General features: G+C 42.4%; 1 protein-coding gene across 4 annotated transcripts in view; it reads left to right on the top strand.

The window, feature by feature from the left end:
- The window catches only part of LOC128686172 (FGFR1 oncogene partner 2 homolog), an 83,383-nt gene that overhangs the window by 9,587 nt on the left and 47,604 nt on the right, over window positions 1-26,192 (top strand). For all 4 annotated transcript variants that reach the window (XM_070083160.1, XM_053772948.2, XM_070083162.1 and 1 more), the window contains exon 2: window positions 6,812-6,948. In XM_070083160.1, the coding sequence (XP_069939261.1) occupies window positions 6,812-6,948 (137 nt within the window). The remainder of the gene's footprint in view (window positions 1-6,811; window positions 6,949-26,192) is intronic.

The following is a 26,192-nucleotide window of genomic DNA, read 5'->3' on the forward strand; positions in this document are numbered from 1 at the left end:
CCTGCTTTTAACATTTCTATCTTTATCCCATCAATCCCGGCTGCCTTACCCCCTTTCATTTTACCTACTGCCTCACGAACTTCCCCCACACTCACAACTGGCTCTTCCTCACTCCTACAAGATGTTATTCCTCCTTGCCCTATACACGAAATCACAGCTTCCCTATCTTCATCAACATTTAACAATTCCTCAAAATATTCCTTCCATCTTCCCAATACCTCTAACTCTCCATTTAATAACTCTCCTCTCCTATTTTTAACTGACAAATCCATTTGTTCTCTAGGCTTTCTTAACTTGTTAATCTCACTCCAAAACTTTTTCTTATTTTCAACAAAATTTGTTGATAACATCTCACCCACTCTCTCAATTAATCCGTTCCTGACACCCAGAAGTATTAAAACAAAAATTTTTTTTACATGAAATATAGATGTAGTACATAATACAATGGGACATGATGAATGAAACATTAACAGCATAACACTGACCTTTATTGGCGATTCTTCATAGTATATGGAAGACTGGAGGAGAGGGAGGAGAAATTTGATCAGTTACTGTTTGGAAGGGAAATCCCCTTCCATCAACACCTCAGGTACCAAGTCCTTTTCTGGGGTTACTTCTCTTCTCTGTTTCTTAATGCCACTAGGACCAGGTTGAGAGTCACCCAACTAAGTCATAGAGTTGTCAGGAAGTGGAATAGACTGGCTGAGGTCAGTGGTCAGTACGCTGAGGTCAGTGGTCAAGTGCGGTCATACCTGCCAAGCTCTTGGGAGTTAGCGTGGGCTGTTACCCATACCATGGCTTGTTGTAGTGCTTTAGAATCCCAGGTTCATGTGTTGAAGAAGGAGATTCTACTTCTTCAGGAGGAAAATAGGAAGCTGAAGCTTCGCATAGATGAGTTTGGGAGCGAGTGTGAGAAGGATTTAGCTGGTAAGGAAGGAATGGTCACCAGCAGTGAGAGTGGCAGCTGCTTTAAGTGGCAAGTGGTTCACAGTTCAGGAAGAAGGAAGATGAGGAGAGTTAATAGAGAAGTTGTGAAGGTAGGAAATCGATTCTCTGTTCTCCAAGACGAGTGTACTTCAGTGGTTAGTGAGGTTGAAGGTACCACTGATTCCCCTGCTAATCAAGGTAAGAATATTTTAATAGTAGGCGATTCTCAGGTAAGATATATGGACCGTGCATTTTGTAACAGAGACTGAAAGTTCAGACAGAGTGTGTGTCTTCCTGGAGCTGGTGTTGGCGACATAGCAGGTTGGATAATATTATGGCAAGTAATGGGAACAAGCCCATTATCTGTCTTAGTGCTGGGGGTAATGACATTGGGAAGGGCAGGAGAGAGGAGCTGCTGGATAAGTACAGGTCAGCCATAGAAGTAGTTAGGTCTAAGGGAGGGATCCCAGTCATATGTAGCATCTTGCCTAGAAAGGGAGTGGGCAATGAATGGATGTCTAGGGCAATTGGTATAAATCGCTGGCTAGACAGGTACTGCAAGGAACTTGCAATCCCATTCATTGATAACTGGGACCTTTTCTTTGGTAAATGTGATATGTATGGGGATGGAGTGGTTGCATTAGCCAATTCAATTGAGAGGGTAACTGATGACTTGTCTAGGAATTTAAACTGATAGATTATAGAGGTATGGGTGTTTGTAGGAAACAATCAGGCTGCAGCATTAGGGTTAAAAACAGCAGTTATTACCGGGATACCTCAGGGATATGTTTAAAAGACAATATTCAAAATAAAGTTGCTAGTAATGGCAAATCAATTGATCAACAAACAAAGAGAGATAGTAGAGGGCAACGAGTGACTAGCTCCCTAAAGGTTTACTATACAAATAGTAGGAGTCCAAGAAATAAGATAGATGAGCTAAAATTACTTGCAAGTGTAGGTAATATAGATATTATTGGTATAACAGAGACCTGGTTCAACCTGAAAGATAGAGAAATGCCTTCTGAATGCAACATACAGGGTTATAAACTATTCCACACTGATAGGGTCAACAGGAAGGGTGGTGGTTTGGCCATGTCTGTCAGAGAAAATTTAAATTGTTGTCTTAGACATGATATAAGAAACATCGAACACATGATATTAGAAACATCGAACATGATATTAGAAACATTGAACACAGAATCGGTTTGGCTACAGTTTCTCGAGGGACGTGACAAATTAATTTTGGGTGTGATTTATAGGCCCCCAAACCTTGATAGGGAGTGCAGTAAGCTGTTATGGGATGAAATTCATAAGGCATCTAGATATGAAAATGTTGTGATAATGGGAGATTTTAACTTTAGACAAATTGATTGGAGCAATATGACAGGAAATCTTGAGTCTAGTGACTTTCTTGATATGGTTCAGGATTGCTTTTTAGAACAGGTTGTGACAGAACCAACTAGAGGAAACAATCTGCTTGACTTGGTTCTTGCCAACAAAGATTCACTAATTAATAATCTTGAGGTTAATGATGAGCTTGAGGAAAGTGATCACAAATCACTTAGTTTCAATATATCATGGAATTACCCAGATAACTGCAGTCAAATCTCTGTCCCAGATTTTCGCTTGGCCGACTTCATGGGACTGAAAAGTTATTTGGGTGGGCTAAATTGGGATGTCCTGACTATGGGTCAGGTAGGTGATCTTGGTTGCCAATATGACATTTTTCAGAGCATAGTTCTTGCTGCCCAGACAACTTTTGTTCCGAGTAGGGAAATTAGATCTAACAAAAATGATCCCAAATGGATGAACAATAGATTAAAACATCTCACTGGTCAAAAGAGAGGCATATATAGGCGTATCAAAAGAGAGGATGGGCAGTTAAGAAATCAATATATTCAATTAAAGAGAGAAAAAAAGGAATAAGAAAAGCAAAAAGGGATTATGAGGCTAAGGTCGCAAGGGATTCAAAGACTAACCCAAAAGGGTTCACCCAGGAAAACACTAGCGATATTCCTGAAATAATAGATTACATAGAACAGGATGATAATAAACTATGTACGATAGCAGTAACTAGTGACATGGTCCTCAGACAAATAGAGAAACTAAAACCTAACAAATCCCCAGGTCCTGATGAACTGTTTAAAGGAATGTAAAGAGGAACTTTGCATACCTTTGGCTAATCTTTTTAACATATCACTACAAACTGGCATAGTGCCTGATAAATGGAAAATGGCAAATGTAATACCTATTTACAAGGCAGGTGATAGGTCCTTGGCTTCGAACTATAGACCAATAAGCCTTACCTCCATAGTGGGAAAATTTATGGAATCAATAATTGCCAAAGCAATTCATAGCCATCTTGACAGGCACAGATTGATTAGCCCTTTGACTGTTTCAGGCCCCTTTCTGAAACTGTCATTCTATGTTGCTAAATTTTTGAAAAAAAAAATTATTTTTTCTTATGAAATGATAGAGAATCTTTTCCCGATGGTAATGACACCAAAAGCTTGAAATTTGGTCGAAAACTCATGGAATTACGCTCCTGCGAAGTTAGTGGTGTCGGCGACATATGCGTATCGGCGATTTCGCCGGCTTTGAGCCCTATTTTCAGCCAATTCCATTGTTCCAGTTGACCAAACTCATAGCTATTTCTTTAGAACTCCATTTTATCTATCAGTGAGTACAAGAAACCTCCCATTTACCAATTTGGACTACCCAATATTGTGGTCAGAAAATGGCAATTTGGCCAATTTCATGCAAACTAAAAAAGATGCCAATTTCAAAATAGGGTCCAGAATAAACAAGGTAGACATTCTTGGCACTAAAATAACATATCCTCTGTTCATTAGTCACATCTCTAGGCCCCTCTTATATTATTATTGCTTTCTATTTTGATTTTTTATTCATACAAAAAAATACAAAATTTACTGTTATGCAGACTACTGCATTATTGTAAAAATGGTATAAATAATATCAGTGCACTAGTGAAAGAATATTAGACTCCCCAGTTGACGTGTATTGGACGTGTGGTGTGATTTGTTTACTCCTGAACATTGGTAAAAACCGAACATTTCCGCTACTTTGAGCTCAGTTTCAAGGTCGTTTTCATCGTCAAAGTAATGAAAATCATCTCTATTTCTGTAATATGTTTTCCATTTTATCACCTAAGACCATGAAAACATAAATACTTCGATAAATACTATACGAAAATACACCTCAAAGTCGGCGTTTTAATCCAAAAAAACGATCAGAGTTTTTTTTTTCTCATTACGCACTGTGTGCTGCAGGATTTTTTTTATGTGGTGCACACTGACCACACAGACCCATTCTCTCACATGTGGGCCTACCAGCTTTCTTCCGCTTGATTTGAAGCCGCTAGAATTATTGAGTATATATACGTCTGAAACACTGGCTCGTAAGACGTATATATACGATCAAAACAGTCAATGGGTTAATGATTCTCAACATCGGTTTTACAAAGGGGCGTTCCTGTCTTACGAATTTACGAACTTTTTTCGCTAAGGTGTTTGAGGAGGTAGATCATGGTAATGAATATGATATCGTGTACATGTATATGGACTTCAGTAAGGCTTTCGATAGAGTTCCACACAAGAGGCTATTGAGGAAACTTAGGGCACATGGAATAGGAGGAGAAATTTTTTCCTGGGTAGAGGCATGGCTGACAAATAGACAGCAGAGAGTTTGCATAAATGGGGAGAAATCAGAATGGGGGCACGTCACAAACGGTGTTCCTCAGGGGTCAGTGTTGGGCCCTTTGTTGTTCACAATTTACATAAACGACATAGATGAGGGAATAAATAGCGACATAAGCAAATTTGCTGATGACACCAAAATAGGCCGTCCAATTCATTCTAATGAGGACATTAGAGCACTCCAGGATGATTTGAATAGACTGACGCAATGGTCGGAGAAGTGGCAGATGCAGTTTAATATTGACAAATGCAAAGTTCTAAATGTTGGACAGTTAAATAACCATGCCACATATAAACAAATAATGTAGATCTTAATACTACCGATTGCAAAAAGGATTTAGGAGTTCTGGTTAGCAGTAATCTAAAACCAAGACAACAGTGCATTAGTGTTCGCAATAAAGCTAACAGAATTCTTGGCTTTATATCTAGAAGTATAAATAATAGAAGTCCTCAGGTTGTTCTTCAACTCTATATATCCTTGGTTAGGCCTCATTTAGACTATGCTGCTCAGTTCTGGTCACCGTATTACAGAATGGATATAAATGCTCTGGAAAACATACAAAGGAGGATGACAAAGATGATCCCATGTATCAGAAATCTTCCCTATGAGGATAGACTGAGGGCCCTGAATCTGCACTCTCTCGAAAGGCGTAGAATTAGGGGGGATATGATCGAGGTGTATAAATGGAAAACAGGAATAAATAAAGGGGATGTAAATAGTGTGCTGAAAATTTCCAGCCAAGACAGGACTCGCAGCAATGGTTTCAAGTTGGAAAAATTCAGATTCAGGAAGGATATAGGAAAGCACTGGTTTGGTAATAGAGTTGTGGATGAGTGGAACAAGCTCCCGAGTACAGTTATTGAGGCTAAAACGTTGTGTAGTTTTAAAAATAGGTTAGATAAATACATGAGTGGGTGTGGGTGGGTGTGAGTTGGACCTAACTAGCTTTGCTGCTGGGTCTGGTACAGTGCTCCATCCTTGAGTGGGGATGACCAGACTGGGTGGGTCATTGGGATAATCCGGGGGGTGGGTCATTGGTCTAATCCGGGGTGGGACTTGGACCTGCTCCGCGTGGGTCAGTAGGCCTTCTGCAGTGTTCCTTCTTTCTTATGTTCTTATGTTCTAAGTGACATAGTGGAGGCAGGATCCATACATAGCTTTAAGAAGAGGTATGATAAAGCTCATGGAGCAGGAAGGGTGATCTAGTAGCAGCCAGTGAAGATGCAGGGCCAGGAGCTGTGACTCAACCCCTGCAACCACAACTAGGTGAGAACTAGGTGAGGTGGGCATGCATGCACGCGAGCACACGCACACGCACACACACACACACACACACACACACACACACACACACACACACACACACACACACACACACACACACACACACACACACACACACACACACACACACAAGGCTAGTCCCAGAGCTCAGGGGAATGTCATACGAGGAAAGGTTGAGGGAGATCGGACTGACGACACTGGAGGACAGAAGGGTCAGGGGAGACATAATAACGACATACAAGATATTGCGGGGAATAGACAAGGTGGACAGAGATAGGATGTTCCAGAGAGGGGACACAGGGACAAGGGGTCACAACTGGAAGCTGAAGACTCAGACGAGTCACAGGGACGTTAGGAAGTATTTCTTCAGTCATAGAGTTGTCAGGAAGTGGAATAGCCTAGCGAGTGAAGCAGTGGAGGTAGGAACCATACATAGTTTTAAGAAGAGGTATGATACAGCTCAGGAAGCAGAGAGAGAGAGGACCTAGTAGCGATCAGTGAAGAGGCGGGGCCAGGAGCTGCATCTCGACCCCTGCAACCACAATTAGGTGAGTACACACACACACGTACATGCACGCAGGCACACACACATGTACATGCACGCACACACACACACACACACACATGTACGTGCACACATACAAAGACAGAGACACGCATGCACACACACACACACACACACACACGGCCAGGAGCTGCTACTCTACCCCTGCAACCACAACTAGGTGAGTACACACATGCACACACACATGTATAGAATACAAGTATATACTGTACTGTACTTTTTTACAGTATACTGTTCTTTTTAAAGTCTTGAACCTTCAAAGATTGTGCAATAAAAATGTTTTTATTGGTTTATTTTAACCTCTTTGTATTGTTGCAGACAAGATGTCGGTGCTGCAGCAGGTGCTAACTGATGCCCGTAAGTTGGCCACCCGCTTGCGAGACCATGACTCTTCTGCTGACTCTTTACTTTCCCAAGCTCAGGGGATGTTCAAGCAAGTCGAGAGCATGAAAGAGGTGAGTAAACGTCATCGAAATGACTTTTCATTATTTGCAGGGCTTATAAAACTGTATCAGAATAACCAGTACTTTACCATGGAGCTAGACCCCAACTCCGTGGTAAAGTACTGGTTACTCTGATACAGAGTTTGCAGGTTCGAGTCCTGCTGTGGACATAGGGACAATGTTTGTAAATAATTTCGCCTGTTTGCGAATTGTTAAGCGTTTCAAATCTCTTTTGTTGTCCATTGCATGTGGCAGGATTTGATGAAATAACTTTCAAAATGAGCTTGGTGCTCCGGGGTATGGGGAAACATCGTCTGGCTCTGGCTAAGCACCAATACTTATACAGTGGACCCTCGGTTATCGTGTCTAATCCGTTCCTGAGCCATCAGCCAAAACTAAAACTGGCCAAAACTGAAACCATTTTCCCCATAAGAAATAATATAAATGGAATTAATCCGTTCCAGACACTCAGAAGTATTTTATTTTATTATCACACTGGCCGATTCCCACCAAGGCAGGGTGGCCCGAAAAAGAAAAACTTTCACCATCATTCACTCCATCACTGTCTTGCCAGAAGGGTGCTTTACACTACAGTTTTTAAACTGCAACATTAACACCCCTCCTTCAGAGTGCAGGCACTGTACTTCCCATCTCCAGGACTCAAGTCCGGCCTGCCGGTTTCCCTGAACCCCTTCATAAATGTTACTTTGCTCACACTCCAACAGCACGTCAAGTATTAAAAACCATTTGTCTCCATTCACTCCTATCAAACACGCTCACGCATGCCTGCTGGAAGTCCAAGCCCCTCGCACACAAAACCTCCTTTACCCCCTCCCTCCAACCTTTCCTAGGCCGACCCCTACCCCGCCTTCCTTCCACTACAGACTGATACACTCTTGAAGTTATTCTGTTTCGCTCCATTCTCTCCACATGTCCGAACCACCTCAACAACCCTTCCTCAGCCCTCTGGACAACAGTTTTGGTAATCCCGCACCTCCTCCTAACTTCCAAACTACGAATTCTCTGCATTATATTCACACCACACATTGCTCTCAGACATGACATCTCCACTGCCTCCAGCCTTCTCCTCGCTGCAACATTCATCACCCATGCTTCACACCCATATAAGAGCGTTGGTAAAACTATACTCTCATACATTCCCCTCTTTGCCTCCAAGGACAAAGTTCTTTGTCTCCACAGACTCCTAAGTGCACCACTCACCCTTTTCCCCTCATCAATTCTATGATTCACCTCATCTTTCATAGCCCCATCCGCTGACACGTCCACTCCCAAATATCTGAATACATTCACCTCCTCCATACTCTCTCCCTCCAATCTGATATCCAATCTTTCATCACCTAATCTTTTTGTTATCCTCATAACCTTACTCTTTCCTGTATTCACTTTCAATTTTCTTCTTTTGCACACCCTACCAAATTCATCCACCAATCTCTGCAACTTCTCTTCAGAATCTCCCAAGAGCACAGTGTCATCAGCAAAGAGCAACTGTGACAACTCCCACTTTATGTGTGATTCTTTATCTTTTAACTCCACGCCTCTTGCCAAGACCCTCGCATTTACTTCTCTTACAACCCCATCTATAAATATATTAAACAACCACAGTGACATCACACATCCTTGTCTAAGGCCTACTTTTACTGGGAAATAATTTCCCTCTTTCCTACATACTCTAACTTGAGCCTCACTATCCTCGTAAAAACTCTTCACTGCTTTCAGTAACCTACCTCCTACACCATACACCTGCAACATCTGCCACATTGCCCCCCTATCCACCCTGTCATACTCCTTTTCCAAATCCATAAATGCCACAAAGACCTCTTTAGCCTTATCTAAATACTGTTCACTTATATGTTTCACTGTAGACACCTGGTCCACACACCCTCTACCTTTCCTAAAGCCTCCTTGTTCATCTGCTATCCTATTCTCCGTCTTACTCTTAATTCTTTCAATAATAACTCTACCATACACTTTGCCAGGTATACTCAACAGACTTATCCCCCTATAATTTTTGCACTCTCTTTTATCCCCTTTGCCTTTATACAAAGGAACTATGCATGCTCTCTGCCAATCCCTAGGTACCTTACCCTCTTCCATACATTTATTAAATAATTGCACCAACCACTCCAAAACTATATCCCCACCTGCTTTTAACATTTCTATCTTTATCCCATCAATCCCGGCTGCCTTACCCCCTTTCATTTTACCTACTGCCTCACGAACTTCCCCCACACTCACAACTGGCTCTTCCTCACTCCTACAAGATGTTATTCCTCCTTGTCCTATACACGAAATCACAGCTTCCCTATCTTCATCAACATTTAACAATTCCTCAAAATATTCCCTCCATCTTCCCAATACCTCTAACTCTCCATTTAATAACTCTCCTCTCCTATTTTTAACTGACAAATCCATTTGTTCTCTAGGCTTTCTTAACTTGTTAATCTCACTCCAAAACTTTTTCTTATTTTCAACAAAATTTGTTGTTAACATCTCACCCACTCTCTCATTTGCTCTCTTTTTACATTGCTTCACCACTCTCTTAACCTCTCTCTTTTTCTCCATATACTCTTCCCTCCTTGCATCACTTCTACTTTGTAAAAACTTCTCATATGCTAACTTTTTCTCCCTTACTACTCTCTTTACATCATCATTCCACCAATCGCTCCTCTTCCCTCCCGCACCCACTTTCCTGTAACCACAAACTTCTGCTGAACACTCTAACACTACATTTTTAAACCTACCCCATACCTTAAAGATAGTTACATGCACAAAAGAATGAACATTACACATGACACTTACCTTTATTGAAGGCTGTTGTTGCTGGAAGGAAGACAGGGAGGAGGGGAGAGGGAAGATACGTTATTGTTTGGAAGGGAAATCCCACTCCATAAGGACTCTAGGTACCAAGTCCTTATCTGGGGGTCACTTTCCTCCTCTGTTTTTTACTGCCACTAGGACCAGCTTGAGAGTCACTGGACCCCTGTTGCACAAAATATCTGTCCAGATAGGTCTGTTTCTGGCATCTCTTTAAGATTTGCCTAAAATGAGACATGGCATTGTCGTTGTAAGTCACCAGCACGGATTGCAACAGCTTTCTCAGAGGGTAATGTTCCTCCACAAATGAATGCATTTTAGTCCACATTGCACAAATCTCCTTAATCTTTGAAGAAGGCACCTTCTTCCATCTCTCTTCCTCCTCCTCCTCTGAAGCAATTTCCTCAGCTGTGGTCTGTTGCTGTTGCAGATGAAGGTGTTGCAACTCATCAGTGGTTAGCTCTTCATTGTGGTCCTCCACCAACTCTTCCACATCCTGGCCACTCACATCCAACCCCATGGAATTTCCCAATGCCACAATTGATAGCACAACAGGTGTAGGGTCGACAGGGTCAGCCTCAAACCCTTCAAAATCCTTCTTTTTGGACACCGTTTTTTCCAAGCAGAGTTCATCGTCCTGGAAGTCACTCCCTGCCTATGCAGTGGAAGATATTGAAGTGATTCTTCCAGAACTCTCTTAGGGTCAATTCAGAGTCCGAGGTTATGTCAAAGCACCTTTGAAACATTGCTTTGGTGTACAGTTTTTTGAAGTTTGCTGTGATCTGCTGGTTCATGGGCTGGAGGAGAGGAGTGGTGTTAGGAGGTAAAAACTTCACTGTTACAAAACTGAATTCCTTAGACAATTGATCTTCCAAGTTTGGAGGATGAACAGGAGCATTGTCCATTAACAGGAGGCACTGGAGTGGCAATTTCTTATCCAGAAGGTATATTTTCACACTCAGGCCAAACACTTCACTGAACCAATCAAGGAAATTTTCCCTCGTGACCCATGCCTTATTCTTAGCCTTCCACATCACACACAATTTACTCTTGGTGACACTGTTTTTCTTGAACACTCTGGGATTTTCAGAGTGATACACCAGTAAAGGCTTCACTTTGAAATCCCCACTAGCATTACCACACAACAAGAGAGTTAGCCTGTCTTTCATAGGCGTGTGTCCTGGGAGTGCCTTTTCCTCTTGCATAATGTAGGTCCTCTTTGGCATTTTCTTCTAAAACAGGCCTGTTTCATCACAATTGAACACTTGTTGGGGTTGGAATTTTTCAGCCTTTACATAACATTTGAATTCCTGCATGAATTTTTCAGTCGCTTGTTTGTGTGAACTTGCATCCTCACCATGCCCTACAACACTGTGTATGCCTCTTTGCTTCTTTAATTTTTCAAACCAGCCTTTGCTGGCCTTAAATTCACCTACATCAGCACTTGTTTCAGGCAGTTTCTTTAAGAGGTCATCATGTAACTGTCTTGCCTCTTCACAAATAATTGACTGCACAACACTACCTCCTGCTACCTCTTTCTCTCTGATCCACACCAACAGCAATTTCTCCACTTCTTCAGTTGTTTGGGATCTCTGTTTGATTATCGCATTCACCCCTTTCGCAACATCAGCTTCCATGATTTCTTTTCTTTTTGCCACAATGGAGCTGATTGTTGATGGTAACTTCCCACACATCCTGTCGAGTTCAGCAATGCATATGCCATTATCATATTTTCTTAAGATTTCTTTTTTCATTTCTACAGTGTTCCTCACTTTCTTTACCAAAGGACTGGCACTAGGAGCTTTTTTTGTGGTCATGGTGGCTTATTTAGCAGTCACACAATAAACAAGTGGCAAAAACAATGGATTATTACGAAATGTTTCGTATGACCAAGCAGGATATGTTCAATCAACGAGAAACAACGCTACACTGGCTGAGAATGGCATGCTCGATGTCTTTGTCTGCGCACTCGGCACCACTGGACAGGTTCTGTACGATTGACGACAACGGAGCCAAAAATTCAGTGAAAAAAGTCAGCTAAAACTGAAATTGGCGATAATGGAGATCGACGAAAATGGAGAGTCCACTGTATCTGGGGTCTAGCTCCGTGGTAAAGTACAGTGGACCCCCGCCTTACGATCAGCTCCCAACTCGACCAATTATGTAAATGTATTTTTGTACGTGTATTTTTGGGAGTCTGAAACGGACTAATCTAATTCACAATATTCCTTACGGGAACAAATTCGGTCGGGGTTTGTTATACATCCTGGCCAGTTCGGCCACACGTATGCCACTTTCATATTATTCAATGATGTTTTTCTTAAATTCATTCGTATTTCTCACCTTTTTTACCAAAGGCTTGGCATTAGGAGCTTTCTTGCAAGCACTAAAATCAATCAATCAAGTTTATTCTCTATAAGGATTACAATGCGGGGTTTACAGATTTTGGATATTGTGTGGTTTACATGTTTTAAAAATACTAATTACAGAGGGGGCCACTAGGACACCTAGCATGGCTAGGCATTTCGGACAGACTTAGATTAATTCTTAACTTTAAATTATTACAGATTATGGTATTAAGGCTAAGTGACTACATTATAGTTTGTGAGTTTAGCAATGTGAATGCTTTTGTTTTGGCACAATACATAGTGTCTATATTGGAGTGAGTGTAAGTGTGAACCACCAGGTGGTTTTCATGTAGTTAGTTGACAGGGTGTATCAGGGAGATAAGATGTTTTCTATCTGTAGCTTTGAAAGTGATGAATGTGTCTGCAGTTCTAGAGTTTTCAGGTAGGGTGTTCCAGATTTTAGGCCCTTTGGCACACATTGAATTTTTGTAAAGGTTTAGTCGGACATGGGGAATGTCATAGAGATGTTTGTGTCTGGTATTATGCCTGTGGATCCTGTCTCAACTATCAAGAAAGCATTTTAGGTCAGGGTTAATATTGGAATTTAAGGTCCTGTAGATATAGATTGCACAGTAGTAAGTGTGGATGTTCTGACCGAGGAAAACAAAAAGATTCGGAGTAGTCCTCCTGTTTTGAGTCCTCAGGTCAAGAAGGGAAACTGGTCAGTGGCTGGACAGCAGGGAAAGAAGTTGACGATCAAGAAGACGAATGGAAAGGTAGAAACGATGAAGAAGAAAGAGACTGCCGTGGAAACTGTTGTGGAAACATCCAATACATTCTCAGTGCTACCCGACGAATGTGAGTTGACTACTGGGAACGTCACGACGAAAGACATTAAGGAAGGTAAGAATATTGTTGTTGTTGGGGATAGCCAAGTTAGGTATATGGATAGGGCGTTCTGCTTGAAGGACAGGAGTAGGAGACAGAGAGTTTGCTTTCCTGGGGCTGGGATGGAGGATATTGTTAGCCGTCTGGATGGCATCATGAGAGGTAATAGGAGCAATCCTATTATCTGTCTCAGTGCTGGAGGCAACGATGTTGGCAGACGTAGGAGTGAGGACCTGATTAGCAGGTATAGGTCAGCAATAGAAATAATTAGAAGTAAGGGTGGGAACCCTCTCATATGTGGTATTTTGCCAAGGAGGGGAGTTGGAAATGAATGGTTGTCCAGGGCAATTGGTGTCAATTGCTGGCTGGACAAATACTGTAAGGAAAATGCGGTAACATTCATTGACAACTGGGACCTCTTCTATGGCAGAAATGACATGTATGCTAGGGATGGGGTTCACTTATCTAGGTGTGGGGTGGGAGCACTGGCAACTGCAGTGGAGGGAGCAGTTAGGACTTTACACTAGGAATAGTTAGTGGTATGGGTTTTGGCAGGAAAACAGTGAAGTCCCAGTGTAGTAATATTACGAGTTCTAGGGGAACTAGTAATAATAAGAACGAGATAGATATTGAAAAGCCAGGGACCTTGGGTGATAAGGACAGTACAGTGGACCCCCGGTTAACGATATTTTTTCACTCCAGAAGTATGTTCAGGTGCCAGTACTGACCGAATTTGTTCCCATAAGAAATATTGTGAAGTAGATTAGTCCATTTCAGACCCCAAAACATACACGTACAAACGCACTTACATAAATACACTTACATAATTGGTCACATTTGGAGGTAATCGTTATGCGGGGGTCCACTGTAATAGGTTTAGTAGAAAAATAGAAATGAGCAGGAAGGGTAAAGAGAAAGGAGATTCTTTCAATGTTTATTATGCTAATTGCCGTAGTGCTAGGAATAAGATGGACGAGTTGAGATTAGTTGCTAGTGTAGGTAACATTGATGTATTTGCCTTACCTGAGACGTGGTTTAATTCAAAAAGTCGGGACATGCCTGCGGAATGTCATATTCAGGGTTTTAAATTGTTCCAAGAAGATAGAAGTATTGGGAGGGGGGGTGGGGTGGCATTGTATGTCCGAGATCACTTGAACTGTTGCATAAAAACGGGTATTAAGTCTGAAGTAACACATACAGAGTCTGTTTGGATAGAATTTTCAGAGGGGCATGAAAAACTGATTTTAGGAGTGATATACCGTCCCCCAAACTTAGATAGGGACCAAGGGAAACTACTATGGGAGGAAATTGTTAAGGCCACAAGGCACGATAATGTAGTAATTCTAGGAGACTTTAACTTTAGTCATGTTGATTGGAATTTCTTGACTGGGAATTTAGAATCATATGACTTCTTAGAAGTATTTCAGGATGGTTTTTTGAAGCAGTTTGTGACAGAACCTACAAGGGGAAATAACCTGCTTGACTTAGTTATGGCAAACAATGAATCCCTTGTTAATAATTTAGAAATTTCAGAGGAACTGGGTGCTAGCGACCACAAATCAATTACATTTAGCATTGAATGGAAGTACGATAGTAGCGATAACTCAGTAACAGTCCCAGATTTTCGCTTAGCAGATTACGATGGGCTTAGAGAACACTTATCATCTGTTGACTGGGGTAACGAAGAGAGCTATCAATATGACAGTTTTCTGAACACTATACATGCTGCTCAAAGAGCGTTAATCCCATATAAAGAAATTAGATCAAATAGAAATGACCCAAAATGGATGAATAATAGGCTCAAATATCTACTAGGGCATAAGAAAGGAATTTATAGGCGTATCAAAAGAGGTGAGGGTCATCTTATGAATCAGTATATTGACATTAAGAGGGACATTAAAAAGGGGATAAGAAAAGCTAAAAGGGACTATGAAATTAAAGTTGCTAGGGATTCTAAAACTAACCCAAAAAGTTTTTTCCAGGTCTATAGAACAAAAGTTAGAGATAAGATAGGTCCCCTTAAAAATAACTATGGGCACCTTACTGACAAAGAGAATGAAATGTGCTTGATTTTAAATAATTATTTTCTCTCAGTTTTTACACAGGAAGACACTAACAATATTCCAGTAATTAATTTTTACAGTGGGCTAGAAGAAGATAAATTATGTAACATCACAGTCACTAGTGAGATGGTTGTGAAGCAGATAGACAGACTGAAGCAAAATAAGTCGCCGGGTCCTGATGAGCTTTTTTCAAGGGTTCTTAAGGAATGCAAAATGGAATTCTGTGAACCATTAACTAATATTTTTAATTTATCTCTTCAAACAGGTGTAGTGTCTGATATGTGGAAGATGGCTAATGTAACTCCTATTTTTAAAACAGGGGACAAGTCGTTACCGTCAAATTACCGCCCAATAAGCCTGACCTCAATTGTAGGCAAATTACTAGAGTCAATTATAGCTGAGATTATAAGAAGCCATCTCGATAAGCATAGCTTGATTAATGATACTCAGCATGGATTCACAAGAGGCCGGACTTGTCTAACTAATTTATTAACTTTCTTCAGTAAAGCTTTTGAGGCTGTTGACCACAATAAAGAATTTGATATTATTTACTTAGATTTTAGTAAGGCTTTTGATAGAGTTCCGCACCATAGACTGTTAAAGAAAGTGGCAGCTCATGGCATTGGGGGAAAAGTGCTCTCATGGATCGAGTCATGGCTCACTGACAGGAAGCAGAGAGTCTCCATAAATGGGGTTAAATCCGAGTGGGGATCTGTAACAAGTGGCGTTCCACAGGGATCAGTCTTGGGCCCGTTGTTGTTTATAATATATATCAATGATCTTGATGAGGGAATTACTAGTGATATGAGCAAATTCGCCGATGACACAAAGATAGGTAGGATAATTGATTCAAACGTAGATGTTATGGAACTTCAGGAGGATTTAAACAAACTCTATTCTTGGTCAGAAAAGTGGCAGATGCAGTTCAATGTAGATAAATGCAAGGTTCTGAAGCTTGGGAGTGCCCATAACCCTAGTACTTATAAGTTAAATGATGTAGAACTTAGCCATACAGATTGCGAAAAGGACTTGGGGGTTATGGTGAGCAGCAACCTTAAACCAAGACAGCAATGCCTTAGCGTACGTAATAAGGCAAATAGATTACTGGGATTTATATCAAGAAGTGTAAGCAACAGAAGTCCAGAGGTCATACTGCAGCTTTATACATCATTAGTAAGGCCTCACCTAGATTATGCAGCTCAGTTCTGGTCTCCGTATTACAAAATGGACATAAATTCGTTAGAAAACATTCAGCGTAGGATGACTAAATTAATACATAGCATTAGAAATCTTCCTTATGAAGAAAGATTGAAGACTCTTAAGTTACATTCACTTGTTAGACGAAGAATGAGGGGAGACCTGATCGAAGTGTATAAGTGGAAGATAGGTATTAATAAAGGGGATATTAATAAGGTCTTGAGGATGTCTCTCCAAGAGAGAACCCGCAGTAATGGATTTAAATTAGATAAGTTTAGATTTAGAAAGGACATAGGAAAGTATTGGTTTGGAAATAGGGTAGTTGATGAGTGGAACAGTCTACCTAGTTGGGTTATTGAGGCTGGGACTTTGGGTAGTTTCAAATCTAGGTTGGATAAGTACATGAGTGGGAGGGGTTGGATTTGAGTGGGACTTTCACATCAGAGCTTATTTCTTGGGTGGCATTGAAAATTGGGTTGGGCAAATGTTTTGTTAGTGGGATGAATTGTAAAGGACCTGCCTAGTATGGGCCAGCAGGCCTCCTGCAGTATTCCTCCTTTCTTATGTTCTTATGTTCTTATCTATGAAGAGTGGGGGGGGGGGGTGTTGCCAGGGATGGGATTTAGTGATTATTGAATGGAATATTTTGAAATATTTCGTATGAAGAAGTGAGGGGACCGTCACTCACTGGTAAACAATGGCACACTGGCTGGGAAGGGAGGCCGAGGTGACTCAGAGCAGTGAGTACACATCCAGGACGAACTACGATTAGCGAGTCAACCGACCATTTGCGAGCCAATGTTTGGACGAAAATAACGCAGCAATTTCCGAAAAGAACGACTATCGAGCCTGACGATTATCGAGGGACCACTGTATTAGCATAAGAATAGAACATTTTGTTGGCTGCTCTCTCTTGCTTGTGTCAGCACTTCTACACAGAAGGTTCCTGTATATCAACATCACAGTTATTGTAATGATTTTATTTTATTATCTTTGTATATCTGTTTTTACTTTACTTTTTATGCTGTTAGTACTGTATTTTATACTGTAAGGTTTAGGAGAAACACTGTGCACAACACAAACAGTTGTTTATTTCTGAGAACATTTGCAGCTGGTTCATGAGAAGGAAAGGTTACAAAAGCTATGGCTTGGGTAGCATAAAAATTAGGTTGGGCAAATGTATATGAATGGATTTGAGAAGGCATGTGTCAGTGTCCCTTCTCTATTACATAAGAACATAAAAAAGGAGGAACACTGCAGCAGGCCTCTTGGCTGAAACTGGGCATGCCTTCTCAAATCCATCCATCCATATACATTTTCCCAACCAATTTTTCATGCTACCCAAGCCATAGCTTTTGTAACCTTTCTTTCTCATGTACCAGCTGACTTTTCCACCACATGTATAACTACTACTACTACCTCTGCTTGTGTGGGCAAAACATTGTCATTAAAGGATCACATTATACTGCTGCATCTGACCATGTGCCTGGCAGCCAAGCTGCCAGACACATTGCAAAGTAAAGGAGTGCATTGCTAAGTGAGGAGAGGCTGTATATGTATATAGTATATATATATATACACACACACAGTGGAACTCTGGTTGTTGAACTTAATTCGTTCCAGATGTTGGTTCGACAACCAAAACGGTCAAGAATCAAACCAATTTTTCCCCTAAAGAATAATGTAAATAGAATTAATCTGTTCCAGACCAAAAATGACAGTATAATAATTTATTAATAATAATGTACCAACTACAAAATTGTACAGCACACAAACTATAAAAATGAATACTGAATGAAACTTTAACTGAAATACTGTACAGTAAATGAAAATTTAACTGCTCTTAACTGTCAAAGGAGAGCTAATGGCAGCCTTAAAACTGCACAGATATTCTTATCACCCTTAATATTCTGACATCACATCAAATGTTGATCAAGTAAAAACAGGTCACGGTAGTTAGTAAAGCAAGTACAGTGGTCCCTCAATTATCATCCTTAATCCGTTCCTGGAAGTGGGACTATTATCGAAATAGACGATTTTCGAATCAATTTTCCCCATAAGAAATAATGTAAATCCAATTAATTCGTTCCTGACACCCAGAAGTATTAAAACAAAAAAAATTTTTTTACATGAAATATAGATGTAGTACATAGACAATACAATGGTACATGATGAATGAAACATTAACAGCATAACACTTACCTTTATTGGCGATTCTTCTTAGTGTATGGAAGACTGGAGGAGGAGAGACATTGAATTACTGTTTGGAAGGGGAATCCCCTTCCATCAACACCTCAGCTACCAAGTGCTTTTCTGGGGTTACTTCTCTTCTCTGTTTCTTAATGCCACTAGGACCAGCTTGAGAGTCACTGGAGTCCTGTCTCACAAAAAAAGTGTCCAGAGAGCTCTGTTTCTGGCATCTCTTTAAAACTTCCCTAAAATGGGCCAAGACTCTGTCACTGTACATGTTGCCAACATGGCTTGCAACATCCTTCTCAGGGTGATGTTTCTCCATAAATCTTTCCATCTTACCCCACATTTCAAAAATCTCCTTAATTTCTGAAGAAGGCGCCTTCTTCCATCTCTCTTCCTCCTCCTCTGCAGCAAGATTCTGAGCTGCCTTATCACACTGTGTATGCCAGTATGCTTCTTAAATCTCTCAAACCAGCCTTTGCTTGCCTTAAATTCACTCACATCACCACTAGTTGCAGGCAATTTCTTTGCCAAATCATCATGCCTTTTCACAAATAAGCGACGTCATAAGACTATCTCCTGCTAATTGTTTCTCATTTATCCACACCAATAATAACTTCTCAACATCTTCGAGTACTGGTGATCTCATTTTTGTCAGCATATTTACCCCCTTTGCAACAACAGGTTCCTTGATTTCCTTTTTCTTGGCTATGATGGAAGATATGGTTATACGGGATTTGTTATACATCCTGGCCAGTTTGCCCACGTGTACGCCACTATCATATTGTTCAATGATGTTTTTCTTAAATTCAATCGTATTTCTCACCTTCTTTACCAAAGGCTTGGCACTAGGAGCTTTCTTTGGAGCCATGGTAGCTTATTTAGCTACCACGTGAACACGTGAGGGGACCGTCGCTCACTGGTAAACAATGGCACACTGGCTGGGAAGGGAGGCCGAAGCAGTTCAGAGCATGAGTACGCGTCCAGGACGAAGGACGATTAGCGAGTTTTGGACCATTTGCGAGCCAATGTTTTGACGAAATAATGGGACTATTTCCGAAATGAACGACTTTCAGGCTGGACGATTATTGAGGGACCACTGTAATTTATAACTTAGGAATCACAGATACGATAGATAATGCAGGTGTGTGTGTGTATTTATGTACTCACCTAGTTGTACTCACCTAGTTGAGGTTGCAGGGGTTGAGTCCAAGCTCCTGGCCCCGCCTCTTCACTGGTCGCTACTTGGTCACTCTCCCTGAACCGTGAGCTTTATCATACCTCTGCTTAAAGCTATGTATGGATCCTGCCTCCACTACATCGCTTCCCAAACTATTCCACTTCCTTACTACTCTGTGGCTGAAGAAGTACTTCCTAACATCCCTGTGATTCATCTGTGTCTTCAACTTCCAACTGTGTCCCCTTGTTGCTGTGTCCCATCTCTGGAACTTCCTGTCTTTGTCCACCTTGTCAATTCCTTGCGGTATTTTGTATGTCGTTATCATGTCCCCCCTATCTCTCCTGTCCTCCAGTGTCGTCAGGTTGATTTCCCTTAACCTCTCCTCGTAGGACATACCTCTTAGCTCTGGGACTAGTCTTGTTGCAAACCTTTGCACTTTCTCTAGCTTCTTTACGTGCTTGGCTAGATGTGGGTTCCAGACTGGTGTTGCATACTCCAATATGGGCCTAACGTAGAAGGTGTACAGGGTCCTGAACAATTCCTTATTAAGATGTCGGAATGCTGTTCTGAGGTTTGCTAGGCGCCCATATACTTCAGCAGTTATTTGGTTGATGTGCTCTTCAGGAGATGTGCCTGGTGTTATACTCACCCCAAGATCTTTTTCCTTGAGTGAGGTTTGTAGTCTCTGGCCCCCTAGACTATTCCGTCTGCGGTCTTCTTTGCTCTTCCCCAATCTTCATGACTTTGCACTTGGTGGGGTTGAACTCTAGGAGCCAATTGCTGGACCAGGTCTGCAGCCTGTCCAGATCCCTTTGTAGTTCTGCCTGGTGTGTGTGTGTGTGTGCTCACCTATTTGTGTTTGCAGGGGTCGAATCATAGCTCCTGGCCCCGCCTCTTCGCTGATTGCTTCTAGGTCCTCTCTCTCCCTGCCCCATGAGCTTTATCATACCTCGCCTTAAAACTATGTATGGTTCCCGCCTCCACTACGTCACTTTCTAGGCTACTCCATGGCCTGACTACTCTATGACTGAAGAAATACTTCCCAACATCCCTTTGATTCATCTGAGTCTTCAACTTCCAATTGTGACCTCTTGTGTCTGTGTCCCTTCTCTGGAACATCCCATCTTTGTCCACCTTGTCTATTCCGCACAGTATTTTATATGTCGTTATCATGTCTCCCCTGACCCTGCTGTCCTCCAGTGTCATCAGGCCGATTTCCCTCAACCTTTCTTCGTAGGACAATCCCCTTAGCTCTGGGACTAGTCTTGTTGGAAACCTTTGCACTTTCTCTAATTTCTTGATGTGCTTGACTAGGTGTGGATTCCAAACTGGTGCTGCATACTCCAGTATGGGCCTGACATAAATGGTATACAGAGTCTTGAAGGAATCCTTACTGAGGTATCGGAACGCTATCCGTAGGTTTGCCAGGCGCCCGTATGCTGCAGCAGTTATCAGATTGATGTGCGCCTCAGGAGATATGCTCGGTGTTATACTCGCCCCCAGATCTTTTTCCTTGAGTGAGGTTTGCAGTCTTTGGCCATCTAAACTATATTGTGTCTTCAGTCTTCTTTGCCCTTCCCCAATCTTCATGACTTTGCATTTGGCAGGGTTAAACTCAAGGAGCCAGTTGCTGGACCAGGCTTGTAGCCTGTCCAGGTCTCTTTGTAGTCCTGCCTGATCCTCATCCGATTTGATTCTTCTCATTAACTTCACATCATCTGCAAACAAGGACACTTCTGAGTCGATCCCTTCCGTTATGTCATTCACATATACCAAGAACAGCACAGGTCCTAGGACTGACCCCTGTGGAACCCCGCTTGTCACAGGCGCCCACTCTGAACACCTCGTCACGTACCATGACTCATTGTTGCCTCCCTGTCAGGTATTCTCTGATCCATTGCAGTGCCTTTCCTGTTATGTGTGCCTGATCCTCTAGCTTTTGCAGTAACCTCTTGTGAGGAACTGTGTCGAAGGCCTTCTTGCATTCCAAAAAAATGCAGTCGATCCACCCCTCTCTCTGTCTTACTTCTGTCACCTTGTCATAAGACTCCAGTAGGTTTGTGACACAGGATTTTCCTTCCCTGAAACCATGCTGGTTGTCAATTATACACTTGTTTCTTTCCAGGTGCTCCACCACTCTCCTCCTGATGATCTTCTCCATGACTTTGCGTACTATACACGTTAGTGATACAGGTCTGTAGTTTAGTGCCTCATGTCTGTCTTACTTTTTAAAAATTGGGACTACATTTGCCATCTTCCATACCTCAGGGAGTTGCCCAGTTTCAGTTGATGTGTTGAAGATCTTTGTTAATGGCACACACAGTATCTCTGCTCCCTCTTTAAGGACCCATGGAGAGATGTTGTCTGGTCCCACCGCCTTTGAGGTGTCAAGTTCGCATAGCAGCTTCTTCACCTCCTCCTTGGTTATATGTACCTCATCCAGCACTTGCTGGTGTACCCCCCTGTTCTGATTTCCTGGAGTCCTACTGGTTTCCACTAAATGCTTCTTTAAATCTCGTGTTGAGCTCCTGACATACCTCTCGGTCGTTTCTTGTGAACTCCCCATCACCCTTCCTCAGTCTGATTACCTGGTCCTTGACTGTTGTTTTCCTCCTGATGTGGCTATACAACAGCTTCGGGTCAGACTTGACTTTCGATGCTATGTCATTTTCATATTGTCGCTGAGCCTCCCTTCTTATCTGTGCATATTCGTTACTGGCTCTTCAGCTAATCTCTTTATTTTCCTGAGTTCTCTGTCTTCTGTACCTTTTCCATTCTCTAGTACACCTAGTTTTTGCCTCCCTACACCTTTGGGTGAACCAAGGACTCGTTCTGTTCTTCCCATTATTTCTGTTTCCCTTGGGAACAAACCTCTCCTCTGCCTCCTTGCATTTTGTTGCCACATAGTCCATCATTTCTTGTACTGGTTTTCCTGTCAGTTCCCTCTCCCACTGAATGTCTTGCAGGAAGTTCCTCATGCCTGAGTAGTTCCCCCTTTTGTAGTTTGGTTTTTCCCAACCTATTCCTGCTACTCTTTCCACTTGAAGCTCAACTATGTAGTCGAAGCACAGAACCACATGATAACTAGCTCCCAGGGGCCTTTCATACATGATATCATTGATGTCTGAACTACTCGAGGTGAATACAAGGTCCAGTCTTGCTGGTTCATCCTCTCCTCTCTCTCTGGTAGTGTCTCTAACATGTTGATGCATGAGGTTTTCCAGTACCACATCCATCATCTTGGCTCTCCATGTTTCGGGACCCCCATAGGGCTCCAGGTTTTCCCAGTCAATCTCCTTGTGATTGAAATCACCTATAACTAGTAACTTTGCTCCCCCCATGTGTGCTCTCCTGGCCACCTCGGCTAGTGTGTCGACCATTGCTCTGTTGCTTTCATCGTATTCTTCTCTTGGCCTCCTGCAGTTCTGTGGTGGGTTGTACATTACTGCAATTATCACCTTATGTCCCTCAGACTGGATTGTTCCTACTAAGTAGTCCCTTTCGCCCGTGCCATCCATTCCTTCCATTTTCTCAAAACCGCACTGGTTTTTAATGAGCAGTGCAACTCCTCCTCCCCCTCTCCTCCCTCTGTCTTTCCTGAGGATTTGATATCCAGATGGAAAGATTGAATCTGTTATTATTCTGGTGAGTTTTGTTTCTGTGAGTGCTATTATGTCTGGGGATGTCTCCTTGATTCTTTCATGCCACTCCTCATACTTATTTGTTATTCCATCTGCATTTGTATACCACACCTTCAACTTCTTTTCTAAGACTGTGGTCTGGGAGGTATATTGGGGTTGGGGAAGTGGGAGACCTGATAAGGAACTATGGGTGGTTGCTGTGGGGGTGGAGTTTGTAATGCAGTGGGTGGGGGCATTGGATATGGCATGGGTGTTTTGGTTTAGAGTGTTTGGTTGCACTGGGGTTGACCTGGTTGGGGGGCTTCTGTAGGAAGTTGTGAGGGAGGCTGTATTTGATCTTCTTCCTGGGTCTGGGATCTCCTGTCTGTCTCCTCCATCCCCTCTCTTTCCTCCTTTCGCCTTTGTACCATCTCTCTCAGTTTCTGCCTCTCTTCTTGTGTTCTGTCGCGGTCGAGATACACCTTCCTGTATGCCGGCATGTCCCTTAGTCGTGCTTTCTCCTGCAGGATCCTGTTCCGAATCGATTCTGCCTTGAAGGTCACTTTCACTGGCCGGGTCCTTTTTTTGCAAACCCCCCTATTCTCCAAAAATTTTCCAGCTGGGTCATGTCGTCTTCTCCTATTGCTTTTATGATGCTTTCAATTGCTTTTTTTCCCCTTGTTTTCTTGCTTCATATGTTTCCCCTTCAGCTTCCTGGAGCCCATACACAAAGACTGACCTCTCCCTTTCATTCTCCCACTGCATATCCTTGTGTATCCACTCATTCAATTTAATTTCCTCCATTGCAGCTTTCCTTTCTTCAGTTTCACTAGCTAATGTACTTGGGCTCAGTGGCCTGTCATTTTCCCTTCTCGGCTTTCTCTGGGCTCTGCTGTGGTCTGTTAGGGCCTCCACATATAGCTTAGCTCTTTCATTTACTACAGTCTCCTCTGATAGAGCTTCTACATACAGTTTTGCTCCTTCTTTCCCTACAGTCCCCTTATTTGTGACTGAGGTAGCAGTCTCTGATGTCAATCCCAAAATGTTCTTTAGTTCTGTAGGCTGTTTCAGATTTTTCAGTTCCTCTTCTAAACTCAGTATCCTAGCCTCTGCTGCTTTCACTTGCACCTCCCACTTCCTGCTTTCCATATCTATCCTCTCTTCCATTCTCATGCTAAGTTCTTCTCGTTTCTTTTCCCATTCATGTTCCCTTTTTATGAGCTCTGCTGCCCAGTCTTCCTTTGCAGATTCCTCCTCTTGTCCCTTGGTTTTCCTTCCTGCTCTCTGGCAGCCCATTTTTGTTTTATTTTGATTGCCTCAGAGTGGGAAACCTATGTAATTCTGTGTGTTAGGTTAGTAGTGTGTTTGTCAGTGTGGGGGGGGGAAGGTAGAGGAGGAACTGTGGCTATGTGGGGGAGGGGAATTTAGGGGGGAATATGGGGAGTGGGAAGGAGGGAGAAGCAAGTGGGTGAATGGGAGAGGGAGAGGGGGGAGGAGGGAGAGGTAGGGAGGGGGAGGGTGAAAGAGGGAGGGGTGGGATCAGGGGAAGGAGTGAGAGGTTGGTGGGGGAGGGGGGGAGTGTATGTGAGTCTGTATATGTGTGTGTGTGTGTAATTATGTGTGGAATTATGTGTGGGTTTATTATGTGTCTGAAAAGTAGGTGAATTGTGCGTTGGAGTGTAATGTGGAGTCTCAGTGGTCGCTTGCCTGACCACAACCTCATGTGACCTGACCCCCACCCTCCTGGGACTTGACCCACACCCACTTACAATGTTGCCCTTTATGCTTGTTCTGCCACCTAGCTTATAGTAACTTACTCGCCTTGTTCAATGGATTACCAATTGCTATTCCTTATTGAATACTTGAGTACCTATTCTTTATCGTGCTATGGGAGTTGGACCATTAACAATCAGCTTGGTGGTTAATTGGAACCTGAAACCCCACACCCATACAACCACTCATAGGTGAATACAGTACTTGCAGTGCAGCTGTAGCAGCCTGTAGATTGTCCAGCTCGATGTGATGTCCTGGCGTAGATCCACCTCAATTTCTTCTCGTTATATAATGTACCCTATTCACTGTATTTCTCTCACTGGTCACACGATTGTTTCACTTTATTATCTTTCTTGAGTGACACATTGCAACGTTGCCTACCCTGCCCGCTCTGACTGCGCACCTCTTTTTACTTTCAAGATCACTTACAAAATTGCGGCTCTCCCTACACTTATGTGGCTCAGGCAAATTATAAATTGCTTCAAGGAATTGTTCACTACCCTAGCACACTTAGCTACCCTTCAGATCACTTGGGTAGCCCTCGAAAACACTTATATTCGCGGAGCACGGAAGGTGTGACTCGCGCACGCACTGACGAAACGTGTGTGTGCGTGTGTGTGTGTGATTGTGTGTGTGTGTGTGATTGTGTGTGTGTGTGTGTGTGTGTGTGTGTGTGTGTGTGTGTGTGTGTGTGTGTGTGTGTGTGTGTGTGCACGCGCGCGCGTGCGTGCGTGCATGTGTGCGTGTGTGTGTGCGTGCGTGCTGGAAGCCATACTGAGACGTTAAGCACACTCGTACTCCTTGTCTCAGCATTCTCTGCTTCCGTTCATGTTATTTTCTCCACCTGCATCCTACAGTCATCTTGGCTTGTTTGCTCCTATGATGTGTGTGCTTCCTAGTACCATGTGCTTTGTTGTACAGTGCTGCATGTTTCCATGCATGTTTGTACAATGTTTCATTGTGCAGTGTTTTCTTGTACAGTGTGTGCTTGTGCAGTGTTGTGCAGTATTTTGTTGTAAACCACTTTTTAGTGCAGTATTTAATTGTACAGTGCCTTTGTACATTGTTTCTTTGCAGTGTTTGTTTGTTTGGTGTTTACTTAGTAACTCCTTGAATAGTGTTTCCTTGTAGAATATTTTCTTATGCAATATTTTCTTGT

This window comes from Cherax quadricarinatus, chromosome 9 (assembly GCF_038502225.1).
Source record: "Cherax quadricarinatus isolate ZL_2023a chromosome 9, ASM3850222v1, whole genome shotgun sequence".
NCBI classification, from domain to species: domain Eukaryota; kingdom Metazoa; phylum Arthropoda; class Malacostraca; order Decapoda; family Parastacidae; genus Cherax; species Cherax quadricarinatus.